The sequence below is a fragment of the Phaenicophaeus curvirostris genome, chromosome 6 (assembly GCF_032191515.1).
Source record: "Phaenicophaeus curvirostris isolate KB17595 chromosome 6, BPBGC_Pcur_1.0, whole genome shotgun sequence".
Classification (NCBI taxonomy): Eukaryota; Metazoa; Chordata; class Aves; order Cuculiformes; family Cuculidae; genus Phaenicophaeus; species Phaenicophaeus curvirostris.
Window position 1 is genome coordinate 16,385,238 of NC_091397.1, and position 25,594 is coordinate 16,410,831.

The following is a 25,594-nucleotide window of genomic DNA, read 5'->3' on the forward strand; positions in this document are numbered from 1 at the left end:
ACCCTTGCTGGTTTACACGGCACCACAGGTTATCTGCTTTGGATAAGTCCTTTCAGCTGCTCTTATGCCCTCATTTTCCATTTCCCTCTGGACAGATTGTCAAAACTTATTTACTTGCTTATTTTTAAGTTAATAACTATTACTATACACTGGACACTTTATCAACATTGGAGGATTTTTTTCATCTTTAAAAGAATTCTGTTGCAAAGCTGCAGGTGGCATTGCTTGTTTTAAATATTTGCACATTAAAAACATGAAGTATTTTTAATGGATGTATCAGTTACATTGTTTTCACCTGCACAGAGAATTCAGAGAAAGGGCACTGCTCTGAAGATGATATAATCAAGCCAAACAATTGGGTATTTATAGATAAGATTTATAAAATTAGTTCTAAAATGCAAGTAGGCACATCTAGGATGTCACAGTATTCAGTAAGAACATTCATTAGGAATCTAAGTTGAGTCAGAATGATGTTAAAGCAATTCCAAGTAGTGAAATAATAATAATAATAATAATTTTAAAAAATTACAGGACACTACTCATAGGGGTTTTTAAAAAAATACATTCATAAGTAACTCACCAAGATTTCCTTTTTCCTCAAAGGGATCTATCCATATGTCTCCCCACTTTATTGGTTTCTCTGCTAGAGAACCAGTTGCAGCATCAATTTAGTTGCTTAAGTGGAGGCAGACAGTCAGACTTGGATTGCCAAGTATATTGTCCATTCTATCTCATCCACAACCCTGTTCTAGAAGTGTCATAACTACATCTACTCACCTTTGCTCTTCTTAATTTCTCAAGTCATGCTATATATCTAAGTGCAGATTCTGAGCAGCAGCAGCACCAGGAGTTTCTGTACTTAACAGCTAGGCTATGCACATTCATTATTAAAATAATTCAAAGCATACTTGAGTTTCTCTAAATGAAAAAAAAAACTTTAGAAGTTTTCAAGAATTCTTTCTTCTTAAAGTCCCTGTCAAGTCTGAATACTGAAAAAGAAACTTCTCATCCTTTGCTTGCCTGAAACATACACTGTGATAATGGTTCATGAAATACAACCAACAGCACGAAGTCCCACAAGTTTGTTTCATGCAGGATTTGTGGGTGGTTTGGCCTCAGGTTGCCAACAACCCCATTATACTCTTCAACGTTCAGGAATTCACATGATCCCTATTAAAACACAGGCATCAATATTTTACAAGCTTGAAGTTTTTCTTTACCAACAACATGTAACATGACATTAGTAGAGTATTTGACAGTCTGAGCAGTTATACTGCTCTTGCAACTTCCAAAGTAAGTGTGGGCTGCTTCTATACATCAGGGACTCTAGGCTGAAAATCTCATCTGCTGCTGCAGCAGCAGCAGCACACATATTCTAAATAGCTGTCCCACTAACCTAGTTACAAGCCCAAAAATCAAGCAAAATTTTGATCCAAATGTCACTGGTAACACTGCCCTGCCATCTAGATTCAGGCTATGGGATATACGGAGTTTTTCTGAAAAACTGCATGAAACTTCACTTTTATACATGTTAGCTAGGTGCTTGGCATTCATCTTCTCTTTCTCCACCTCAAGGAGAATTTCCTTCTCTGGACTCTAAGGTATCAAAGGTCCCTTCTATGGTCACATCCTTCTCTACCACTCTCATTTCTGCTTTCCTACCTGCCTCCCATAACCAATGCGACTTCTACACCATCTCTCTACAGCACCTAAGAAACAACATTTTTTCTTTAGGAAAAAATTCTTCACAATGAGTGTGGTGAGCCACTGGCACTGGTTCCCCAGGGAAATTGTGGATGGTACCTGCCTGGAAGTGTTCAAGGCCAGGCTGGATGGGGCCTTGGGCAGCCTGGTCTAGTCTGAGGTGTCCCTGCCCACGGCAAGGGGGTTGGAACTAGATGATCTTTAAGGTCCCTTCCAACCCAAACCATTCTGTGATCTATTCTATTCTAACATGGTAGGGAATCAGATGTGCTCCAGAAGCTGTGAATTGACTGAAAAAATGCTTGCAAATGACAGCCTGGCTGCCTAAGGCCAACGGATTCCTCTGCAGTTGAGCCCACAAAACAGTTGGCTGCTGGGGCAACAGTTGGTTCCCAACTCCCTGACCTCCTCTCTGTGCCACTATGAATGAGTCCAGCAAACACAAAGGTGGATGTCCACAAACAGTTGGAGTGAGGATGGGAAGAGTGAGGGAACATGACCATCCACCTTGTTTAAGTGTAACTTTATTCCCTTACTCAGCCTTGTGGAATTATGCCCTAAGATTGTAGGCAGAAGGCAGGACAGCCCTGCAAGGAAGCAGCAACATCACCTCTCCATTCATCTCAGCTGTGTCACCCCCCATGTGCTGACAAAGCTCTCTGCATGGCTGTATAATTCATTCACCTACTTCAGCCACCTTATTTTGCAGAAAGTACAGTTTTCCACACTGGTTTGCTATATGTCTGTACTGTGTCCATGCCATGCAAGGAAAAGTCAGTGACAGGAGGTTCAGTGCAGAGTGGGACTTTCCCCATTGCAATGCCAGCCATAAATTTTCATGTTGCTTAGGGGGCAGCTGGTGGTTTCAATACCTGCTCAGAGCATCTGCTTCGTGTCAAAGCTTGATCCTGTGAGAGGACCAATAATCATTTTCCCTGACAAAAGAATAAACGTAGATTCAAACAATGACAGCAAGTTGCAATCATGAAACCAGTCATCTTCACTGGGCAAGAAAAACTTGACGTTACCTTAACGCTCTCTTCCTTTGAAGCAGTCGTGAAGGCTTAAATCTGATTGCGTTTTCTTTGTCAAAATCTGTGAAATGAAAAAAAAACACGCGATAGTGAAGATGCTTTAATTTAACAGCAAACTTTTAGGAAACTAGGTTATAGTCTCCAATCATAGTCCTTTTCCACTGGAAAAGAAGGTACAAAGGCCTTCCATCTAGTCAAAGGAGCATAAGCTCTCACACCCAAGACGGTGATAAACAAAAGCTTTGCAAAAACGAGTACAGACAGTAAAGTATAAAAAAGCATTAAAACTACATAGAACTGCCACGTTCTAATTCTTGGTGTAACACTGCAGCCTGGGGCTATAATTTAAGCTCCCTGACTCAGTTTCCCAGCTTATAAATGGATGGTAGACATGTTTATGAAGCACTCTGCAAATGAGAAATGCTGAAAGCAGCAAGAGCTTTTTTGGCTGCAGCCTAGCAATACTACAAAAACTGCATATTCACTGCAGAAGTCAGAGATGCCCAGCTGAGGATCTGTTGCAACACAGTATTACACCATCCATGGCAGAAGTATTTCTGAAGGTTGCCTATTGTTTGGAAGATTCCATTTTTATTTTTTTTTTCTGAATAGCCTTAGAACATGCTTCCTTTCAAAAAGGAACACTTGTTCACCCTGAAAGTAAAACTGTGGCAGATGCAGCCTTATCTTCAAAAAGTATGTAAAACCACTAGTTCCCAAACCTTTGTGGACCATAGCAAGCAATGGGCAAATTCCTCTCTTTCCACCCTAGATTTAACTTTTTAGTTTCTGCAGTAATGAGCATGATCAGAGGGCCTAAACAGTGACCACTGGCAAGGGGTACCTGTGCTACAAGTACCATCTCCCTCCATCCAGCAGTGAGGATGCTATTAAGGGACCCTAGAGAACTGCTAGCCAGGAAGCAGGAGAGCACCTGGTCAGTGACTGCTGTTAAAAGACACGTGAAGCTACTAATAATTTAATCCCAATGGGAAAATTGCCTTCTGTCCCCATCTGTATTAAGTCAACCACCCCAAGACACTGAATTAATGAAAAATTGGTTGCTGATTAAGTGTTCATTTTATTTTTCAAAGACAGACCTGTATATTACACAACCTGGACATTAGAAAAATTCAAAAGCAGCAACATGACTTTCACTCTACCTCAGAGCTGAGATTTAACTATTTCAGAGAAGAGCTAACTGGTATAAAGAATATTTTTTGCTTATACTAAATATTTTAAAATGTAGGTAAGAAGTTTCTTATTTTTTGCAGAAAGGGTTTAATGAAACCTATTGTAGCTAACAACATGGATCTTAATTTAAAGAATGTGTCTTTTCTCTATGCCTTTCAAAACTTTTCACCCTCCTCCTGTCTCCCACTTCTTTCTGCCACAACAACAACAAAAAAATTTAAAAAAAGAAAGTAAAAGAAAAAAGACCATTTTAACAGCTTGAGAAAGAGGCTTAGAATGTGCAAACCCACATTTTTTAGGCATCTGCTACAAGTCACTGCAGATTTCAAGCAGCTTTGCTAACAGCATTCTTCAGTTTTAACAGGCAACTTTTTCCTGTTTTTGTTAACATTCATTTTCTCCTTCCAAATAAATGAAGAGTTAAAGCACACAGATTACACAGAAACCATCTTCTTAAACTGAACCAGAGTATTACAAGAAAAACAGTATGAATGGTATATAAATAATTAAATTTTACAATACAGCATTAAAAAGAATACTCCGTGCCATAACTACCCTCTAAAACGTCCAGATTTACATTACTGTGAGTAGACTATGCAGTAACTTAAAAAGCCCAGCTCAGCATCAGCTTAGCTAATCAGAACCAGTCCTATCCTAAATTTATGGCTGTTCAAACAGGATATAACCCATCCTACAGCTTTTGGCACCAGAACAGCTGTCCAGCATGAAAACCACAAGTAGACCACAGAGAAATTCTCCCTACCCTAGCCAAAACTGGAGACGGGATATGAGAAGGGAAGAAAGTAGTTTTCATTGCTTTGCTGGGAGGATGGAGGGAGAAACGCTGCTAAGGGGTGGGGGGACACAAGCCATTCTGACTCTTGCTATCCATTAAACATATTCAGCAACATTCATACATTCATGCCTCAACAACATCTTAAACCTTTACTGCATTTCACAGGGGGAAGCTCCTCTCTTCACAAACCGCTCCCCAGCCCCCCTAAAACAAAAACCCCAACCACGCAATTAAATTCTGTTATACAGTTTTGAGATTTTATGTATGTCCTCCTGTTCAAATTAAACCCCATGTGGGAGGATTAAAGTCCAATAAAACTTATTTACTACAATATGGAAGTCTTAAAATCAAAAACAAACACAGGAGAAAAAGTAAAGCAAATCTGCTCTAAAAGCAAATAAATATGCCCCCAAGAGAAACATCAGTTTAACACAGTCTTAATTCAATGGTTAATTTAAAGAATGCCCCCCCCAACCTCAAAGTACCTGCCACACAGAAGGAAAATCTTTGCAACAGCATTTTGTTCCTTCTTTCCTTCTTTCACTGAAGAATTCTGAACGTGCTTATAACCACGCTAAAACAATTTAAAATATTTGTATTTAAAAGTATATTTACTGAAGTGTAAATCAAACTCCCTCTCAAGTTTAACCATTTGTTCAGTCTAGTTCCTCTCCCCCCACTTAGGTACAAACTTCCAGATAAACCCACTATCCATACTTTAATACATAGGGAACTAGAAATACTGAATTAAAAAAATAAATAAATAAAGTAGACACAACCTTCCAGTAGTACTTAGTATATTTAAAGGCCCTAAGTCAGTGGCAAGCTAAGCTAATTAAAAGATCCATCTAATCGGATTTTTCAAAAGTGTCCTTTAGGAAATAATGAAATAGCCTAGGTGACTAACCACACACCAATTGCTAAAGTAGCTCATGCAGCTGCAGAAAAGCCCGTCAAACAATATTTACACATGCACACATATATATGAGAGAGATTATACGCAGATAAATGAACTGCATTTTCTGCTATCTACTTGGAACTCTTACCTTGCTCCTCAGGGTATTTAACATTTCCCAAATAGCTGGAGATCCAAGGATTTCTGAACATGGTTGCACAAACAAAGGATTCAGCAAAGAGAAACTACAATAGCAGCTAATTCCCAAGCAGCCACAGCCCTAGGCCTGTCTTAGTAATATCGTGTGGAGATTTTTCATAGCACAGGACTGGAGCTGTCAGGCTATCGCGTCCCAGGGAGTACAGTAAATGCATAGCAATAGGCTGCAAGCTGGAGCAGCTCAAGCCAGTAATCAGATTACAAACAGAAATTAGGCACATGAATGCTAAAACAGATTGGGGAACTGTGATTGGGAGATTTATAATATTACGACTTCAAAGATCCAGCCAAATCACACGTTATATTCCTGCAAAATGAATGCAGAAGCTCTATATTCTCAATAAAAAAAAATAAAAAAAAAAAAAAGAAGAAGAAAACCTCCAAGAGGAGAAATAATTCCTTCATATCTCTAATCAGGATAAACTGCTTGCTTAATAAGACAGCATCCAGGCTGCCAAAAAAATGCTGTCTGTTAATCATATCATTATGTTAAAATGTTTTGCCTAACTATTAGTTGGAATGCTTAAAACAGACAAGATTTATGGATAACATACGAGCAAAATTACTGGTGGGGGTGGGGATTTAAGAACAGACACCATAGCTCCAAATATTTTAGTTTGAGACAGAAGGTGTAATATTGCACAAAAGTACTGTCTAGCTACCATATTTTCGTATTAAGCAGATATGATGGATTTTGGACTGAAGAGTAGGAACCCTTTGTAGTTCATTTTGAAAGTCTGGAAGTATTTATTGAAAATGGTGCAATAACCCTGGCTCAGTCCTCCACACTGAACTACCTGATCATGTAACACACAGAAAGAAGCATTAAATATGTGACTGAAGCAGGTCCACATACCTAACCCCATCCAACCAAAGGCAGCAACTGCCTACTAGCTTTCCCCCTGCAGACTTCTTCCCTTCAAGAGATTTCAACTATTATTAGCAGAAAAGTCACCACAAGGCTGAGGTTGTTAGGACTGTGGTAGTTCAGAAACTGAAGTTCTTAGCTTTTCTTACTTGGTTTTAAGAATCTGGTACAAAAGGACCCTGATCCATGCTGGGAACTTCTATGTATAGACAAAACATAAGCAATGATGCAGTGAAAGAGACTGCTTAACCACAAGTGAAAAAAATAATCTATCAAAACCCTATTAATTTTCGTTGTTTCACCATAAAGTTGTATTTAGCCTAAGTCATCTAAACACTGCTTTTTATGTTAACAAGCTCTTGCAATGGGTAGAAGAGTATATGCTCCATCTTGTCTAATTCCCCTGCTATTTGTATTCATTTAATTATTTTAAAATGTGAATAATGTTGGTGTCACATTAAAAGCACCTTTTACTAGCTGATCTTTCAACAGTGCAGAGCTCCCTGGAATGAGTCACCCAACACATGGAACACACAGCCTTGAAGCCTCTAAGTCACCAAATATTATCCTCTGTTCAGAAGTATTTAATGGTACGTACTACATTTTTTTCTCTGCCTGTAATCTTACTGGCTCTCGCGTTTAATTCTAACCATTTCACAGCACTATCTACAGAACACAAACTGAACACTGCTGTGCTCTCCTGACCAGCTGTGAAGGCTTACATGTACTTGAGCCTCATACATACAAAAGCAGTAACAAGAAAAGGAATCTGTTGACGCTGGTCCAAAATTGCCATTAACCTGAAAACCCGCTTTATAGCCTAGACATAACTGCAGGTGTGCTTAAAATACAAAAAATGAGACTGTGCAGAAATAATAAAGAAACTGATGGTAACAGCTAGTGAGGACAGTCTGGATCAGTATCTGTGTGAGTATATCAATAAAAGAGACATCTAGTTCTGTAAAGGTCACTTCTTTCCAAACCCTACTTGTGTCAAGACTGCTTACTTGATCATAAGAATAGAGCATTTTTAAGCGTCTGTAACTCATCTGGTACACAGGAAGGGAATTGTTTCTCATAAAGTGCAGCTAAATAACACTCGTGGCTGCAGTCATTATCAAGGTAGAAGGAAAAGTCAGACCTGATAGCTGTGCTCATGCGATAGCTCTCGGCTGCCAAGACAGACAATCCTACCATTTTTTCTCTGTGGGACCTCTGCTAGGTCCTGCTTCCCTAGTGACCCAGTCAGATGACTAAACTGGTAGTAAATATACTCTTTTATTTTTGCTGAGTATGCTTTTCAGGAGGTGCCAGAACAAAGAAAAAGGCATCGGATCTTATCATCAGGAAAGGGATTATCGCTTCTGGGTAACAAAGGAGGTAACCTTAGCTTTACTGTCATCCCTGTGTCTAGCAATGTCCTGCACGACAGAAAGGCAGAGGTGTGTTTGCATTCGTGGTGGGAGGGGACAGGTTCCCACATTTCTCTGCTTTCATTGTCAACATTTTGTCCTCAGCATCCTTCTGGTGATCAAGGTCCAGAAGGTAAAGCAAGCATAACTACAAAAAGACAGAAATACTCTAGAGTGCCATTCACAAAAGCATGTATTTTAAAGAGGTTCATGCTTGTACTGTTCAAATTGTACTCACAGAAAGAGGCCAGTTTCTTCAACAGCTCTGGCTACCAGCTGGGGAAGAATACTTGTGATAGGCTTTGGTATAAGTAGAACTTCTTTCTCTACTATTTATGGCTGGCAGGTCAAGAATACATAGGACATCTCATGGAAGCAAAGAGAATTATTACAGGGGAAAGTAAAATATCCAATAAAGTGCCCATCTGTATCAACGTTTTCCATAAAAAACCCCAGCAATAGTCTAGAGTGCAGCTTCAATCTCTCTTCAAGTTGGGTTGCAAGGTGATCACCAGTCATGGCTGTGTGCATATCTATGAGTTCACATTAATGTCACTGCTGTTAAAACTAAAACTGTGCTACTGAGCAAAATCTCTGACCTCAGAGTTCATTCATTTTCACTTCAAGATGAGGACTGTGTGTCAACATTCCTTCCACTCTTAAAACTCTTACGGTCAAGAGATGCTGGAGCCTTAGAATTTTACACTAATGCTATGCACTTCATACAGATCACTGGGAAGATATAACTTCATGTAACTGACAACTTTGCTTCCTCCTTTCCATCAAAAAGGGATCTCCTACTGCAAGACAGGTCTCTTTGTTGTCCCTTAACCTGTTTTGGCAGTGGAGAAGATACCTTGATAAAAACAGTAAGTCAGCAGGGTCAAGCAGTTTCATAAGGAAAGGAAGTTACAGAATTAGTTTTTTTGCTGCTTGTTCGGAAATAGTAGGTTTAAGAGCAAGTCTTTCCCAGAAGAAAATAACTCCATCTCCAAATATGTAATGAGGGAAGGATGGAGGGTATTTTGTCCATCAAAATGATCCAGTCTCCAGGACCTAGAAATATGCTCAGCCAAACTATGTTATCAAGGCTGTGTTACAAATTAGCAGTAACGTTCTTGTCCTTCTCTGCCATCACTAATTCCTGAGCATTAGCAGCTTCCAACATAAGCAAACAAAAAGAGAACAACAGTCCAGCAGTTAGAGAGGGAGGCAGCCCAGCTGGAAGTTAAGTTTGCTGTCATCTGGGTGAAGAGCTAGAGGTTAAGCACTCATACATGTCAAATCTGAGACTGCTCATGAAAGACCAGCTGGCAGCTAAATGTTGTTCTGAAGCATCCCACAGGAAGAGAAGGAAAATAACTTCCTTTTGTCTGGCAAAACTAATCACTGTAATCAAAGCTGGAGTTTAAATGGCTTGCATAGCTCTTCCCAACTAAGAGGGTTGCCAACCCCAAAGCATTCATGAGTTAGACATCAGATCCCACCAAGATCAAGTCTTTTTTTCTTTCTGAATTTTGATCACTTCTGAATTTATATTTAGAAGTGTTCCTCTGTGATAAGGAAAACTAGATACTTTGTTATGACTTGCAGTTATCGTAAAAACAAAAAATCAAAGCAGTCCATTACAGCTCTTTGAATACAGCTTAAAACCAAATTTTTTTTAAAAAAATCAAGAATGCAAAGGAAAGAAAACCCACAGTGACTGCAAAGAAACTTTCAGCAAATATGCTAGTTAGGTAAACAGGAGTCTAAGCAGCATGGAAAACTGAAATGATCTGTACAAACAAGATAATGAAATCATATTTTCAAACACACTTCATGAGTAGAGGTCTAAAGGAGCTCATGAATTTTATCCCACTGCTCTGCTCCTGGACAAGGAGAGAACACGTTTGGAATACCAAGTCAGAGAGCTGTGCCAAGGTCTGAGATGCTGTGAATGATCTCAGGAATAAAGGTCAGAAGAGTGCACCAAACCTGACCACTATCTTCCATCACTCCACATGGCCTCCCTTTCCAGGCTCCAGGCCACAACCCCCGCCCAAAGATACCCTGCTAGGTTTTGGCACATAGGTGTGTATTTCCAAAAGTGATTGGTAAGGCACTGCAAGAGCCTCCCTTTTCTTATTTCCTCTTTCCTCCACCCTCCAAGCAAATTCTGCCAAGGTGTTCAAGAAATCATTTAGACTGAAGCTAAAGGATAGGTCAAAAATTTAATGGATTATTAGTTCAGCAGCATAGTCACTTAACAGAAAGTTGTCATTTCAAGTCACGTTCAAGTATACTAGCTAGTAAGCATAATGTGCATTCTGGGTTGGCAATGCCAGTCAGTCTTCTCTTTTCTGTCTGAACCCCATGTACGTGGGACTGTGATATTCTCATTTCCTAAATGGAGGCGATTTGTACAGACTTCTAAACTAGAATGAAGTTTTCTGACATGGTATCATTCCTCCAGTGGGAAGCAAATTTAATCCTTTACACTTTGCTTTTTTTCCCCCACTCCCACTGCGCAACAGTTTTTGAGTAATGATCCTGGCAATAATATTCCTGATTTTTGGCTAGTGGTTACATTTTGGGCAAGCCTGGAGATAAACTTTAGCACTGCGCCACCGGCATGGGGTACTTTAAAACCGGTTGCATGCAAAGAGATGAAATAAGCTGATCAGGAAGCATCATAAAGGGGACAAAGTTCAAGATGATAGATGTGTTAAAAAAAATATGTATGGTCTTTTTGCACTGAATGTGCATTCATGTGCTCTGGGAAAAGGAGAACAACAGGTATTTTTCCACGCATACTCTAAAAAACCTTTCAGTCTCTGGATTAATATCTCAGACTCGAAGAAAGCTCACTCAAGTCATTAATTTAGGCACCCAAAATCTAGTACCTTTCAATCTTGCAACACATTTTCATAATAGGGTAATGTCCCCTGATGTGCCTACACGTCCTATCACTGTTCACAAAACTGCATGGTGAGACTGTAACATAATTAAAGATCTTCAAGGTTTTCCTCTTTAGGAGTAGGATCAGTCTAGACTAGCTCCTTAAAGGAAGTTCAAAGGTCACACAACTCTCTCACATGTGGTTATCCGATATACCAGTGAGACACATTATCTGAATTGAGTCAGACCAATTTGTCTGTGGACCTGAAACAGTAACAGAAGAGGAGTGCACAGGGCCAGGGTTAGGCACGGACCAAGCAGACAGCTGGAAATGAGGGATAAGGCAGGAACTTGTTTCCCACAGAAAGTACAAATTAAATGATTAAACAGCCCAAGGAAAAATGGGTTTTTACCTAGCAAAACAATACCTGAGAGCATTACACACCACGGCCCACTGTACAGTAGCTGCAGTTCATGATGTGAAGGCAGAGGGTTAACCACAGCTCTGTGGGTAACCTTCACAGAAGGCAGGACACAAGCAGCAGTTTCTTTACTACTGTAGAGAAGAGAGCCTTGCTGCTGCAACGACCAAGGGCGTAAGCTGCTGTTGGGAGAAACCACCTGCAAAACTCCTGCCTCCAAACAAGTGGCCAGGATTTCTAGGGTGTTTGCCCCATCTTCTGCTACTCTTCTCAGTCTCTGGAAAACTTTCTGCCCGAGTACAATCAACCAGCACAAGGCCATCTCCTAGCCTGGAATTGCAAGTGGCCCTGTGAAGTGAAGTGACACAAAAAGCACAGCTGTGCTACTGAGCTTTCTCCTGGCTGCTCTTGAACATCTCTGCACTGTTATCTCTGCACGCATGTAAAACTCCAACAAGGGAGCAGAGAGGCTCACATACCACAGGGAAGAATTTATAACAAAGTTCTTTAGCTCTTCTTGACAGTCATCTAAGGTAAACACTGATTTTGTTTACCGCTGCTATGTGACATTTTGCAGGCCACATCATAACCCTGCAAGCTTACCTTGAAAGGTAACTGTCATTTCCAAGCCTCAGGCAGACAATAAATATGCGACCGCAGCTCCCATCCTATTTACAGCACGTTGCAATGCTTTCTCGGAAAATTAAATATTTAGTAAAAGGAAGAAAAAGCATGTGTTTTATTCAAGAGCTGATGATCAAGGTAGGACAGCTCAACTACAAGTGCTGTCGCTGAAAATAACATCACTATGAATAAGCACATGCACCAGGCTTCATTTGCATCCAGCATGGCTAAGCAAAAATTCATGAGGAAAGAAAGTCTGGTTAGCACAGTGATTCTGCAGTTCCAGAGTCTGTTCTCTAGAGAACTGGTTTAAATTCATAGCAGCCATGGGCTTTACTCGTTATTGCCTTCACAAACTCACTAGTCCCCTGCAAATATCACAAACATGCTCAGTGCCCAGGAGGGTATCAATCACCAATAGCAAGTTACTCATAGGTCAGATTAGAAGAACTTTCTGAGAGCTGCACAGGAGAGCTCACACAGCACTTGTCTGTTCTGTACTTGTATAAATCAATGGGGTAGATATTTTTGTTTTGGGGTTTTTTAAATTAATTTATTTATTTTATTTTTCATAGAATCATAGAATAACCAGGTTGGAAGAGACCCACTGGATCATCGAGTCCAACCGTTCCTATCAAACACTAAACCACGCCCCTTAGCACCTCACCATGCCCCTTAGCACCTCAAGGGGCACCTCAACCTTTTAAGGCTGCCTTGAAGCAATGCTTAACTAGGTATGAAGCAATGTAGTTAAGTCATGGTTTGCACACAGGCAGCGGATGCCAATATTCCCCTTCTCCTGGGAGCAGGATCCCTCCTTCAGCCAGTAAGAGTCAGTCTTCCAATAAAGGGCATAAAACTGCACAAGGGAGAAGAAATAAGCCCTGAAATCTTACAAACAAAAAAGTCATTCGTCTGTTCAGGTATGTCTCTGAAAGCAGGCAGCCCAAGCAATGAAAACACACTTAGCAAAGGCCACTGCTAAAACATTCATGTATATGGAATGACAGTGTGAACTGGTGCCCTAAGGTTATAACCAAGCATATGAGAAATACATCAGGAAAAAGAACTATGATCATCAACATTTACAGGGAAGGATTTATTTTTTTTAAAAGCCATCTCTAGAATAATACTTGATGTCCGACAGCTGTGCTCAGACAGCAGCAGCTCCCTGGCAGCACGCTGTTAGCGCCACAGTACTGGGTCATATCTCCTGGGGTCTGGGCTGGATCTGTTCTGGGCTGCGCACTCTCCACCACCATGCAGCTTGTTCTGTCCCCAGACACTGCCGCCGTAGCTTGCCTAATAAGGCCACACGCAAGTTGACTGGCTGGCTTATAGGTCACCCAGTGTTTACCTTGCAAGCCGGCAGCGCAGCAATGGCTGGAGCCTACCTACCCCTTGGCAGACGGAGGGGGCTTAGCCAGCCCTCCTCAGCTGCTGTGCCGTTGTGCTGCAGAGCCAAAGGAATCTCGGCAGATCAGCATGGGTCAGGAGCTCTCGCTGCTCCTGTAAAAGGAGTTAAGCTCAACCAGCAGCTCTCAGCTGAGGGAGACGTACTTCAGTTTTACCACAGGCAGCATGAAAACTGTAGGGAGTTCAAGTAAATTTTCATCACAGCGCATTTTAGGACTGCTAGGTTGATAAAATAATCAGGTTTCTCACTGCATGAATTCCTTGAAAGTAGGCCAGCAGCGTGGGTATAATCAGCCACCTTCACAGCTCCAAGACAGCAGACAGGTACTTGTCAAACACCAGAACCAAGCAAACTAGATGAAAGCAAGGTACAGATACTCATTTGAACACTACTATTTAATTATTTAACAGCCTTGATCAGTGATGGTGAGTCTCACTGCAATTCAGACAGATGGCTTCAAAAGTAATGATTCACTCTCCCAAAAATAGCTACCTGGCAAAAATATCCATGCTTCTGCTGCTTGCTGCCTCTCTCATGATTCAGACTAGTTTTTCCTTTATAACTCTCCCAATTTCAATTATGCTAGAGGTTGCAAGCAGCCGAGCCCTGATCTTTTTGCCCAGGCATAGGGTCTGCAGTGAAAGCCATGAGACGTGCCTGTGGCAGATCCAGCACCCAGAGGAAAGCAGCAGCAGGTCACCTCCTGCCATCAGCGCTGCTGTGATCCCCTCCAAGTGGTGCTCAAGAGTCATTGTTCCTGCTGTCAGTACTAGACAGTGTGTTCTGTCCTTCACTGCCCTACATCTGGCACTGAACAGTAAAATACCAAGACAGTTCAGATGTTATTTGTATCCTGATATTTCTAAAATCAGCACCCAATCTGTTAAGTACTTTGCTGCCTTGAATGAAGCAACCCCAGTGAGCACGCTGCCAGAGGGATGGCAGAGACCATCCCCGGTCATCAGGGATGAGCACAGAGAACATGGGTATATGGGACTGGAGAGCAAACTGAGGATCGTGCCTATTGCCCTGAAAACTTTTAGTTCTTGCATTTTGTAAACTCCATATCACAGCTCCTTAGTACTACAAAAACAACATCGCCCTGTAAAGCTTAAATACCTATGGAGTACTACCAGATGTAATGATACGTTTACCCAATTATTCTCACAGGGAGGAAAGTCTCTAATGTGCAGGAAGTAAAACTAAACCATGATTATCACCCCACTGAAAGAAACCAAACTGCCACAGCTACGCCTTGCTCCTGCAATGAATCTGGGGTTCACACTAGTATAATTAAAAGTGATACGGCCAACTCATTTCTTAAATAGTGCCTGTTAAAAAATGCAGCTGGGAACCAAGCAGACAGTTTGTAAGCTTAGCCATTATCATTTTGGGCTGAAGCTGTGCCCAGATGCACACACAGATCTTGGCTCAGAACTGCTGATTTTCTTCTACAAGTCTATTCCCACACGACAGACGCTTCACTAATACAAAGAAATGAGGCACACATTCAAAAAAGGGCCAGTCATACACAATTACACACAAGTAGTCCTAAAATAAGCTAACTCACTTTGTGCCCGATTTGTTTAGATCAGCAGCACAGTATGCTCTTACGACTATCTAATATTAATAATGAATGCTGTAGGAAACTAAATAACACACTAGGAATGAGATAGACAGGTGCATGTGCATTAGACCACTTAACAGAATTTTAGGAAGAAGTCAGGACAGCCCTGGATTATGGAAGTCAGTCACACTTCACAGACATACATACTGGGATGGGAGAAAACCTATTAGGCTGGCACTCTTTGCTAGAGGGAATGGGTTCATCCAATCATTTCTAGTCTTTCAGAATACACACTGACAAACTCAAAGTATCAGGGACAACACTGTCCCTCATCTTGGCTAAAAAGGAGAATCTCAAACACAGCACATCCAGAAAAAACACTGTGACACACTCACAGGTCACTGCTTAGTTGACATCAGTTAATTTAGGACAGTTTGTGTAACTGCACACCAGCAAATGCTTTCAAATGCTTTTATGCTTTTGCAATTTAAATTTTAAAGGGGAAGTAAAGCAAGAGCTGATTTTTCTCCATTTGAACACTCCAATTTTCCATTTTTGTTCTCAGACATTCAGAATTCCAAAAGACAAGTGTCAGAAAGGAATTTTCAGGACAGTTTAGAAGACATAGACTCACAGAATCCCTACATCCCTAGGTTGGAGAAGGCCTTTGAGATCATCCAGTCCAACCACACCTGTCCACTACTAAAACATATCTCTAAGCACTTCATCTATCCATCTATTAAATACCTCCAGGGATGGTGACTCAATCATCTCCCTTGGCAAGCTGTTCCAGTGCTTGATAATCCTTTCCATGAAAATGTTTTTTCTAATGTCCAAGCTGAACCCTTCCTGAAGCAGCTTGAGGCCATTCCCTCTCATCCTATCACCTGTCACTTGGGCAAAGAGACCAACACCCACCTCTAACAACCTCCTTTCAGGCAGTTGTAGACAGAGATAAGGTCTCCCCTCAGCCTCTTCTTCTAAAGGCTACACAACTCCAGTTCCCTCAGCCGTTCCTCATAAGACTTGTTCTCCAGCCCCTTCTAGAGCTTCACAGCCCTTCTCTAGATGCACATCAGGACCTCAATGCCTTTCTCACAGTGAGGGTCCCAAAACTGAACACAGTATTCGAGATGCAGCATCACCAATGATGAGTATGAGGGGGCAGAATCACTTTCCTGGTCCTGCTGGCCACACCATTTCTGATACAAGCCAAGATGCTATTGGGCTTCTTGGCCACCTGGGCACACTGCTGGCTCATGTTCAGTCGGCTGTCAACCAACATCCCCAGGTCTTTTCTACCAGACAGCTTTCTAGTCACTCTTCCCCAAGCCTGTAGCTCTGCACGAGGCTGTTGTGTCCCAAATGCAAGACTCTGCACTTGGCCTTGTTAAACCTCATCCCGTTGGTATCAGCCCATCAATCCAGCCTGTTCATATGCCTTTGCAGAGACTCTCAACCCTCCAGCAGATCGACACTTTCACCCAGTTTAGTGTCATCTGCAGACTCACTAAGGGTACATTCAATCCCCTTGTCCAGGTCATTGATAAAGATATTGAACAGAACCAGATGCAACACCGAGCCCTGGGGCATACCACTTGTGATTGGCCACCAACTGGATCTAGTTCCACTTACCACGACTCTTTGGGCCCGACCATCCAGACAGTTTTTAACCTTTTCCAGGCCTCACAGTAGAATACTGTGAGAAACCGTGTCAAAGGCTTTACTGAAATCCAAGTACACTACATCCACAGCCTTTCCCTCATCCATTAAGTGGGCCACCTTGTCATAGAAGGAAATTAGGTTAGTTTGGCAGGACCTGCCTTTCATAAACCCATGCTGACTGGGCCTGATCACCTTCTTGTCTTGCATGTGCTGTGTGATAGCACTCAAGATGACCTGTTCCATGACCTTCCTTGGCACAGAGGTCAGACGGACAGGTCTCTAGTTTCCTGGAGTCTCTCTCCAGCCCTTCTTGTAAATGGGTGCAACATCTGCCAACCTCGAATCAAGTGCAACTTCCCCAGACAGCCAGGACTTCTGGGAGATGATGGAAAGGGGTTTGGCAAGCTCCCTTTCATCATCTCCCTTAATACCCTTGGGTGGATCCCCTCTGGCCCCACAGACCTGTGAATGTCTCATTGGCTAAGCAGGTCTTTAACCATTTCCTCATGGATCATTGGAGCTTTGTTCTGTTCTCCCTCCCTGTCTTCTGGCTTGTGAGGCTGAGTACCCAGAGAACATCTTACCTTGCCATTACAGACTGAGACAAAGAAGGCATTAAGTACTTTAGCCTGATCCTCATACTTCATCACTAATGTCCCCCCTGTATCCAGTAAAGGACGGAGATTCTCCTTGGCCATCCTTTTGTTGATGATATATTTGTAGAAAAATTTTATTATCTTTCACAGAATTGGCCGATCTAAGTTCTTGTGGGGCTTTAGCCTTTCTGATTTTTTCTCTACATGATCTCACTTCATCCTTGCAGTCCTTCCAAGACGCCTGCCCCTTCTTCCAAAGTTCATTTACATTCCTCTTTTTTCTGACAACCACCTATATCTCTCTGCTCAGCCAAGCTGGTTTTCTCCCCACTGCCAGCTCATTTTTTGGCACATGGGGACAGCCTGCTCTTTCACCACCAGGATTTCCTTCTTAAAGAGCATCCAGCCCTCCTGGGCTCCTTTGCCCTTAAAGACTGTCTCCTGTGGAACTTGACCAACCAGTCAGTCTGTCCTCCGGAAGACCAAGGTGGCCATTCTACTGACCCCAATCCTTACTTCTCCTAGATCTCAGAAGTCTATCATCTCGTGACTGCTACGCCCTAGGCACCTTCCAACCATCACATCTTCCACAAGGCCTTCTCTGTTCACAAACAACAGGGCCAGCGGGGCACCTGCCCTAGTCGGCTCACTCACCAGTTGTATCAGGAAGAAACACAGCAGTATGTACTTTGCTCTGCTAAAGATGCAAAAAAATGAAAAAAAGAATTAACATTCTTTTATCTGTATTCTGACTATCTTAAATGCAGAAGGACACCTAAGTGGTAGAGAGGTCACCCATATGAAGAAGTACGGCTTTTACATCACATGGGACAAAGCACAAATACTGTGCCTAGTTATACCTGACCGGTACAGAGCTAGAAGGTAAAGTTCTTACTGAATTGTTCAAGGAGAGCGTAGAGAAGTAATTTCAGCAAAATCTATGCATATCAACAGTGATGCTGAAATAACAGAGTAATGGCTCACAAAAGACCCCTATTTTAAATCAAGACTGAAGAATTTCTTCCGCATACACTCCCCCAAAAGGGCCATTTCCCCCGGTGACCTTACAAGAGTCAACTGTCACCCCAGCCCTCGGTCATACGAGAGGAAACACATCTACTACTTAATCAACAATTACATGCTGCAGGCACACATTCACTGAGAAGACAGATCCAGTTTCAGTGAGGTAACAGGGAGGCGTTCTTCCCCTGACGTACAGATGGTCAGTTCAAGCTCAAACACTGTGACTTTGTTCAAATGAAATGTATTGGGCAGAGAAAACAGCCTATGAATTAAAGAACAAGGGCAGTTGTCTGGGGTCTTGAGAGGTTTGTTACAGTGCAGCCCCCCTGAGCCACCTTGGGTACATACAGAGGACAGCCTCATAGCTAGTGCTATCTTGATGCCTGTGTGATAGCTGGCAAGGAGTGCTCTGCTACACAACAGGTTTTATACCACAGGGAAGGAACTCAGGAGTACTTGCCCCAGAGTTCACACATCTTCCTGAGACTAGAACTGCCAGACCCAGTTCTAGTCCTTTTTCAGTCTCCTAGTCCTCCATCCCTGCCAATCCTTCTCCTCTGACTTTATTTCTGCTGCCTTCTGCATACCACCACCTTCCTCCTGTACTGCATCCTATGGGTAATCACACTGCACTTGTATTCTTCAGTGTTTCTGAATCTACATCACCTTCTCCCCTGGCTCTTCTCTAGTTCCCACTGCAGACTCTCCCACTAGAGACCCAGCCTCAACCCAGTGGTTCTCTTCAACCATCCCACCCCCTCCCTGAACAAGACCACCTTCTTCTGCAGGGTTTTGTTTTCTTTCTCCAGGAGGTTTCAGTAAAGGGCTGACCAATCTAGCAGACTTGATGCTTACTCTCCCCTTTAGTAAGCAATGGGAAACTGAGGATGTGCATTTGTTGGAGCTGAGCCAAGCCAGAGTACACAAAGCTTAACTTCTGCAGCACACTACGGAACAGACCAACAACCAGAGGTTGACCGCATAAGCATGTTGATAGTCTTGGACACTTCTGTTTTGCAGGTAAATTCACTTAATCAGTCAACTTGTTTGTCCCACGAAGAACACCAAAGCAATGCTGTGCTGTTTGAAGAGAGGCAATGAACTTGGGTCATGGGAAAAAGGACATCTCTTAGAAGACAGAAAAGGCAGGCTGCTTGAACAAATTAGAGTTGGAAAGAGTGAAAGACTCTCCAGACGTCTTGATGGTCACTGGTTATTATAGCAATACACTAGCAAACAGTTATAGAAAGGGTGCTGGATTAGCTCCTTGCAAGACATGCTTTACAAATGAGGTTTTGAAAATATACTTTAATTAATATTTCTCTAAAAGTGAGGCAAAACCAGTGCAGAGGAACAGTGCCCTATCTTTGAAATCAGACATGCAGAGTACAATGCCTCTTAGCCAGCAGGACACACTGCAACACAGCCCTGTGTCAAGTGATGCTACAAAACCCTCAGTCACTAGGGGCCCGTCACATGTGAATACAGCCTAGTGCTGAGCTGAACATCCAGACTTCTCAGATAAGGTAGTACAACATGTTCAGCTCCTGCAGAAAGACAGAACTTATGATAGGGAGCAAAACCCTGCACAGAAACAGGGCAAGTTCTGCAGTCAGCCTTCTCTTTGCCATCCATACCACATTCTCCCCAAACCAAGGGTCTCGCAGATCTCAGGAGCAATGAGATGTCACAAGCCATGGGATATTTTGAGGTGCATGGACCCTGAGAAGCTTCATTGCTAAAATACCGCATTGTCCTCACAGGCCCCACAACCACACTTTGTGAATCAAGCCATGAACAGCAGTTGTATATGAGCTACAGGACCTTATCAGAGCATGTACAGGACAGGCCCATGAGAAATTCATTGAAATGCACCTAGTTTATTGTCAGCACAGTGCCCTGCTCACATAGTCTGCAGAAAGGTATACTTATGGTATGAAAATAGTCTTTCTTCCTACAGCAGGGAGCCTCTGGGAGCCATGTGGGAACTTTATTTTGCACACCAGCACTACCGCCACACTTATTATTAAGTTATATATCAACACCCCACAGAAATGATTCTGAAGTCCAAGCAAGATGGTTTTTTCCTCACTGCCTTCCTACACCTGGCCTGATTTTTATAAATGTCAATGCAAAACCTGAGCTAGGTAACCCAGTAGCCTCTCTAAATAAATGATTTAATAACTTGTACTGTACTTCAACATACATGTATCTTGCTTTGACTTAAAAAAAATCAAGTTCTTAAATAGTGAAGTAAACAGAAGAAAGCTCAGTCAAGGCTACAACTCAAGACACTTAGAACACCTTGTAAGCGTACTTCTTGCCAATGGTTTTAAGTCAAACTACAGCAGTATTTTCAACTTCCATGGAAAGAAAATATGCTCGCATTAAAGCTCAGTACAAGAAACTTAAACATCCTGACAGCATGTGGCCATGCATGAGATCACTGAAAAGCTGCAGCATTTTATTCAGCTCTTTATTTTCCTTTCCTGGGAAGTTTGAAACCATAATCAGCAGCTTATACTCAAAAGTCTAGATGTCAAGACAGCACAGCCTGGAGGAAGTCCAGGAGTTGCATTAGCTCACAATATGCAGTAAAATAACAAAATCCTATCCAAGGAGATCCAGAGCACTAGAACGCTATTTTAATGAAGGCTGAACAAAACTAGCATTGCTCCTAGAGAGGACACTATATAGGGATTTCACTTGGAAAGCGTAATTTCATTTTTATAGTCAAATTCTCACTTCCCTCCCTCAAGGGCATATGTGTATGTGTGAAAGTATTCTATTAAACAGTTTGGCATATGTTAGTTCTCAACTAGTTGCTTTTGGGGAGCTTTTTGTTTGCCAAAAATTATCTGTATTTCTTGCAAATCATTATAAGGAACAGTATGAGAGCATCAAGTTACTGGTATTTCAAGGGTCTGATGATGCGTAAAACCATCTGCATAGAAACTGGATTTTACAAAGGTTCACAGGAGAAAAGTTTCATTTTTTTTAAAGATTTTTTTTCCATCTATTGACCACAGAAATATTTCTGTTAGAACAGACATACAACTTTTGATTGACTGAATTTTATTCATTTTTCCTATCTTTCTATCTCGTAATCCAGAAGCAATGAGAAGCAGAAAGCAGGCTGCTTGGCACATGACTTGCAAACATAGGAAGGCAGAGATGGGAAAGGAGGAGATTAGGGGGTGCCAAGGTGAATCAGCATCAGGAATGCCAGAAATCTACATTGGTGCAGACCACTGCCTTGTTTTATTTCAATAAGTCAAGCAGTTGTTTCTCTGTGTTACTGATGAACTGTTAGTTGTGGTGCTTATTTCTAATGAGGGAAGCATGCAACTGAGACTGTTCTACCTTCATTACCTTGTGGCAAGTATCTTAAAAGGAACATCCAGTAACACACATTGGTAAATACTGTAACAAATTCATCCTCCCCAGAGAAATAAAACCTACATTTAATTTCTGTTTCCTTATCTTAACCCTTAACTGATCCTGTTCATAGGAATTATTTTTTTTTCCCCCTAAATATCTCAGACTGTGAAGAAAATAAACAAGTGTGGGCTCCATATGGGATACTTAATTTTTCAAGTCTGGACTGCAGCAGGACTTAGACTTCGTTTCAGTTACCCACCTTAAGCAATAGAGTTTGGAAAATAAGATGGTAAGAACAATTCAGAACAGATTCTGGGTCCTATTATGTCAGAATAATATGGTTATTACCTCTCTCCATCTAATGGTTTTGCTATAAAAAAGTCCTTTTTTCCCCCTCCACATTTTCCATCCCATCATTATGCCAGTTTACCCTCTCTCTTCCCAAGCACTAGTAGTATTAATGCACCAGGATGGGATCCTGTTTATATTCTTATTACAACTTTATTGAGCATGCTGGCTACCTTTGCCATAAGCAAAAGCTTACAACAATACAATATCCAGCCAATACAGAAACAGAGCCCATATCTGTTAGAACTGAGCCACGACGTTTCATTAAACTCCAGTTAGATTACAGTTTTTCTCTAACTTGTTTCACATCAAAAAAAATATTTGAATGCCTAGTGCTGTAACATCATTTGGTCAAATATTAGATTGATAAATTAGTTTTAGCTTCTAATATTAGCTTCTCTATGAACTTAATATACAGAGGCTATATTCAAGCCATCTAATGCCTCAAGACCAGTCTTAGGTGAAGATGTCCAGTTTGGGTTTTCAGGAAACCTCCTGAGACCCATAAGACAGGTTACTAAAGCAGTGGTACTACAACAAAAGTGGTAATGGTGGAGGGTGTTCACAGTTAATTACCTGTGATTTCTTGAAAAATTTGAGAGCAAAACAAACGCCTTGGCTCCAGTGCTAGTCATGTTACCAGAGACTTGCATGCCCAAAGCACCCTGTGAAAATGATATTTTAACATACCTTGATCTCTGAAAGTTTCTGTAAAACTGCATTCATGGAAGCTGAGACACAGGTATGCCATATCCTACAACATCAAGGATCACAGAAGATGCTGCAGTCTCTCCCTCAACCTACCTGCTTGCCATTAAACTGCTCCCAGTACATGACATCTTATTTCAAATTGTTGGTTCAGCAGGTTGAAGGACGCTGACTTCTAGCAGAGACAGACAAATGACAGCACAGCTACACCCCTTTCCTAGCAAGTAATTTAACTAAATTAAATTAAGCTTTTCTGACCTCCTCCACCCACTCAGAACTTGGGTTAAATGCAAGAGCTACCTATCCAGCCCCTGCTGTTCTAACAGGATACAGCTGAGTAAACAGCTCTGCCCTCTTAAGATAGACCAGTGGGACTTGGGGAAAAGAACTGGCTGGTTCCTGGGACTCCTGACACCACTCAAACAGCATTAATCATTTTAAGCATTATAATTGATACTGAAGCCAGTTTTGTACGATAAAGCCAGGTACTGTAAGTTTAAAAGCAGCTGTTAATATACACAGAGGTTAATTTAGAGGCCATTTGTACAGATAGCCCATTAAAAAGAACTAAGAAATCAGATGAGCAAGTTTGAAGATGACTTCTACTTTAACATGTTTAACCTAACATTTATTTAACTATAATATTAATCACTTAGGATACAGCACTACAGAAAAATAGTGAAAAGCCTTAAAAAAGAACACCAAATAATTTTCCTCTGCTCTCCACAGAGTACAGTCAAATATACATGGACAGTGCATCATAAGATGTGTATAGAAACTATGCTGATAAAACATCCTAATTCAAAGCTTAAAACTAGCACATTGCCAACTACTAGCAGTACAAGTAAAGCAGTCATAGTTCTGCAAAGCCTCAAATTTTTTTTATCTTTGAACTCTGATTTTTTTCCTGCTTGAGGAAAACAACAGTTGAAAAAAACCAATAGTTTTCAGGGCTTCATGTTAGAATAGATTTGATCTGTTTTGGAAGTAAATACTTTATGCTTTTTAAAAAAAGAATAAACAAGACGGTTTTTTTCTTTCTGCCATTACCTTTACAACGTTGAACTGACTACTAGATAAGTCAGCAGTGTAGGCTAAGGATGGAAATTAATTGACAAGGAATGCCTGTAAGTAGATTTCCTTGATAAAGTTCCTTTAGATCAACCAAAGTCTATTTGTCTAAAAAAGACTGGTCTTGCAATCTCAATTCTCAAAAAACTACAAAAATGAAAACTCCCAAAGAAAAGACAAAGAACTAAAATCTAATACAATAGTGAGAACAGCCATGTTTTATAGCCTCCCCCTTGTTTAACAGACCATAAACTCTTTATTTTTTTCTCTTCAGGGAAACAAGCCTCTTCTCACCCTCCCCCTTCCACTGAAGGAACATCATACCAGCATGCTCTTCTTGGACATTTTAATGCATGTCTGATTAAACTGAGTACTTTTTCATAACTTCAATTTAAACTTTAAATCTGCTGCTTCTATTTCAGACCTGATAAAACGCTGGTGTGCTGGCAAGCTTGTCTCATTTTTTACCACCATACCAGGCTGGTCTAATAAATTACCTCTTCCTAACAACCTCATGTTAGCTATGTCTGTAGATCATACAGAGCAAAACACCATTATTTCACTTCAAACTTGTACTAAACCTTGCTAAAGAATACTTATGGCATCAGAAATAATAATAATAAAGTCATAAAAACTACCACCTTGCATTATAAAGGTAGCTGTTCAACTTCTCCACTCATTGCACAGTTGAGAGTTATATGCCAAGAGAGGCTCATTATTAGATACCTTCCAGGAATGTGAGCATTTTCTGTTTAAACTGCTCTAAATGCAAAAAAAAAAAAAAAAAAAAAAAATCGACTGGACATTTTAATATGTTTGAGGTAACTCCAGGGCTGATAGTTAGGTTCCTAAACTGTCTGCTACAGTCCATGAGTGTAAAACAACCAATCTGCATTATTTAAATGTACCTTTTCAGCTTAATCTGAGAAAGGGAAGGAACAGTTTGTTGCAGATAAATCACCTCTTTTCAATCCATGGTTAAAAGGTCCTTTTTTTTTTTAAAGTCTGGCAGTTGGAGGCTTAACTCCCCTTTCAGAGATGCCTTTATTTGGAAACAATGCCAGAGCAAGCAGGGCAGGGCTTTTTCATAAACGCTGCCTGGCCACATGCAAACTAACAACAACTTGGCAAAATGAATGGCAGGTCTGCACAATCAATATGACCATATGCTCACCCAGCTACCCCTGTACAGAACCAAAAGCAGACTTTACGGTTTGAAAAAACCTAACAAACAAAACCCCCTTTTGTAATTGCTTAATAATCATGAAAGGAATAAAGAGGAATCTAGTATCTGCTTTTAGGCAGAAACCAGAGCTCCCCATAAATCCCACAAAGCTTGAAGCTCACACAGCGGTGCTCTTTAGGATACTTATTGCCTGTATCACAGTGCTATCTTCAGGATTGCAGTGTATTTGCTCTTGAGAGCAAAGACTGGCTCCAGATAAGAGGGCAGAGTCACATGAAATGCCTAGGTAGCACGGGTTATGAATGAAAGGGGGCCAGGGAGCTAACTGAAGTGCTGACAAAACACTGGGCATAAAGCTTCAAAGTGGGCACTATTAATGCACCAAAATGCAGGAATAAGATGCAGCTCACACACTGGCATTAGCACTTGTCTGTTCACTGCAATACCTGCAAGATGGCCCCTTGAGATCACATCCCCTTTCTTCTCACAGATGGGAGAAGAGATTATTTCACACAGCAGCTGACCAGCCCACTTTGAAAAAAAAAACCTAATGAACTAAAATTGAGGCCAGCCATCTTCCTCAT

At 41.3% G+C, this 25,594-nt stretch overlaps 1 protein-coding gene across 29 annotated transcripts in view; it reads right to left on the bottom strand.

Annotated features, from left to right (window-relative positions):
* The window catches only part of SVIL (supervillin), a 143,575-nt gene that overhangs the window by 66,632 nt on the left and 51,349 nt on the right, over window positions 1–25,594 (bottom strand). For 28 of the 29 annotated variants that reach the window (XM_069859415.1, XM_069859407.1, XM_069859404.1 and 25 more), the window contains one exon: window positions 2,733–2,799. Coding sequence is in view for 27 of the 29 variants with exons in the window: in XM_069859407.1 (XP_069715508.1) it covers window positions 2,733–2,799 (67 nt within the window). In the remaining 2 variants the exon portion in view is untranslated. Of the gene's footprint in view, window positions 1–2,732; window positions 2,800–5,774; window positions 5,899–25,594 lie in introns of those variants that run through there. The other variant, XM_069859401.1, reaches the window with a different exon arrangement.